At 53.4% G+C, this 1,634-nt stretch overlaps 1 protein-coding gene across 1 annotated transcript in view; it reads left to right on the top strand.

Annotated features, from left to right (window-relative positions):
* LOC103618316 (collagen alpha-1(I) chain-like) overlaps window positions 1-1,632 on the top strand; it is a gene marked incomplete at both ends in the record, with an annotated part of 2,358 nt that extends 726 nt beyond the window's left edge. Inside the window, 3 exons of the mRNA XM_017738094.1 lie at window positions 1-63; window positions 903-994; window positions 1,577-1,632. Coding sequence (XP_017593583.1) covers window positions 1-63; window positions 903-994; window positions 1,577-1,632 — 211 coding nt within the window. The remainder of the gene's footprint in view (window positions 64-902; window positions 995-1,576) is intronic.
* Between the last annotated feature and the right edge of the window lie 2 nt (window positions 1,633-1,634).

Here is a 1,634-nt window from a genome sequence, read left to right as displayed (position 1 = left end):
AAGGTTGTGGAGCGCGGGGAGGGCGGCGAGGGCAGCGACGACTTCGACCTGGAGGCCGACCTGGTACTGGAGCCCCGAATGCCCCCAAAGCGCCCCAAAAGCACCCAAAAGCACCCCAAAATCACCCCAAATCACCCCAAATCACCCCAAAAGCACCCCAAATCATCCAAAATCACCCCAAATCACCCCGAATCACCCCAAAATCACCCCAAATCACCCCAAAAGCACCCAAAATCACCCCGAATCACCCCAAAATCACCCTGAATCACCCCAAAATCACCCCAAATCACCCCAAATCACCCAAAATCATCTAAATCCTGCCATAAATGCCTCCAAAGCGCCCCAAAATCACCCAAATCCTGCCCCAAATGCCTCCAAAGCGCCCCAAAATCACCCAAGATCACCCAAATCCTGCCCCAAATGCCTCCAAAGCGCCCCAAAATCACCCAAGATCACCCAAATCCTGCCCCAAATGCCTCCAAAGTGCCCCAAAATCACCCAAAATCACCCAAATCCTGCCCTAAATGCCTCCAAAGCGCCCCAAAATCACCCCAAATCACCCAAATCCTGCCCCAAATGCCTCCGAAGCGCCCCAAAATCACCCCAAATCACCCCAAAACCATCGAAATCCCCACCCGAATGCCTCCAAAGCGCCCCAAAATCCCCCCAAATCACCCAAAATCATCGAAATCCCAACCCAAATCCTGACAAAGCGCCCCAAAAGCACCCAAAATCCCCCCAAATCCCACCCCGAATCCCGTCCCGAATCCCGCCCTGAACCCCGCCCCGAATCCCACCAAAGCGCCCCAAAATCCCCCAAATCTCACCCTAAAATGCCTTAGGATCACCCAAAATGCCCCAAAATCCCCCCAAATCACCCCAAATCCCCCGAATTCCCCCAGTCCAACGGGTGGGACCCCAACGAGATGTTCCGGTTCAACGAGGAGAATTACGGGGTCAAGACCACCTACGACGCCAGCCTGGCGGCCTACACGTGGGTCTGGGTCGGGATTTGGGGGAATTTCGGGGGATTTTGGGGCATTTCGGGCCTTTTGGGGGAATTTCGGGCGTTTTGGGGGCATTTCGGGGCTTTGAGCAGGGTTTTCGGGCTTTTCCGAGCGGGGTTTTGGGGTTTTTTTGGGCTGGTTTTGAGCGGGGTTTTTTGGGTGGTTTTGGGTGGGTTTTTTTGGGTCCTGGGCTGGTTTTGAGCAGGGATTTTGGGGTGGTTTTGGGATGTTTTAGGGCGGGGTTTTTTGGGTTTTTTTGAGTAGGGTTTTTGGGTTTTTTTGGGCGCTTTCTGAGGGATTTTTTTATGGTTTCGGGGCTGTTTTTGAGAGAGGTTTTTGGTGTTTTTTGGGCTGTTTTTGAGAGAAGCTTTTGGGGTTTTTCAGGCTGTTTCTGAGAGGGATTTTTGGGGTTTTTTGGGCTGTCTCTGAAAGGTTTTTTGGGGTTTTGGGGCTGTTTTTGAGAGAGGTGTTTGGGGTTTTTCGAGGAGGGATTTTGGCGTTTTTCTGAGCGAGGTTTTTTGGGCTGTTTTGTGCTGTTTTTGAGGTTTTCAGGGTGTTTGTGTCCCCAGGGTCCCCCTGGCCCGCGAGGACAGCGTGACCTGGCGGCAGCGCCTGGCGCGGGCGGGC

Source organism: Corvus brachyrhynchos, unplaced genomic scaffold (assembly GCF_000691975.1).
Source record: "Corvus brachyrhynchos isolate BGI_N302 unplaced genomic scaffold, ASM69197v1 scaffold1656, whole genome shotgun sequence".
Lineage (NCBI taxonomy): Eukaryota > Metazoa > Chordata > Aves > Passeriformes > Corvidae > Corvus > Corvus brachyrhynchos.
The sequence above is the reverse complement of the archived record's forward strand: the minus strand, read 5'-3'. Positions and strand labels throughout refer to the sequence as shown.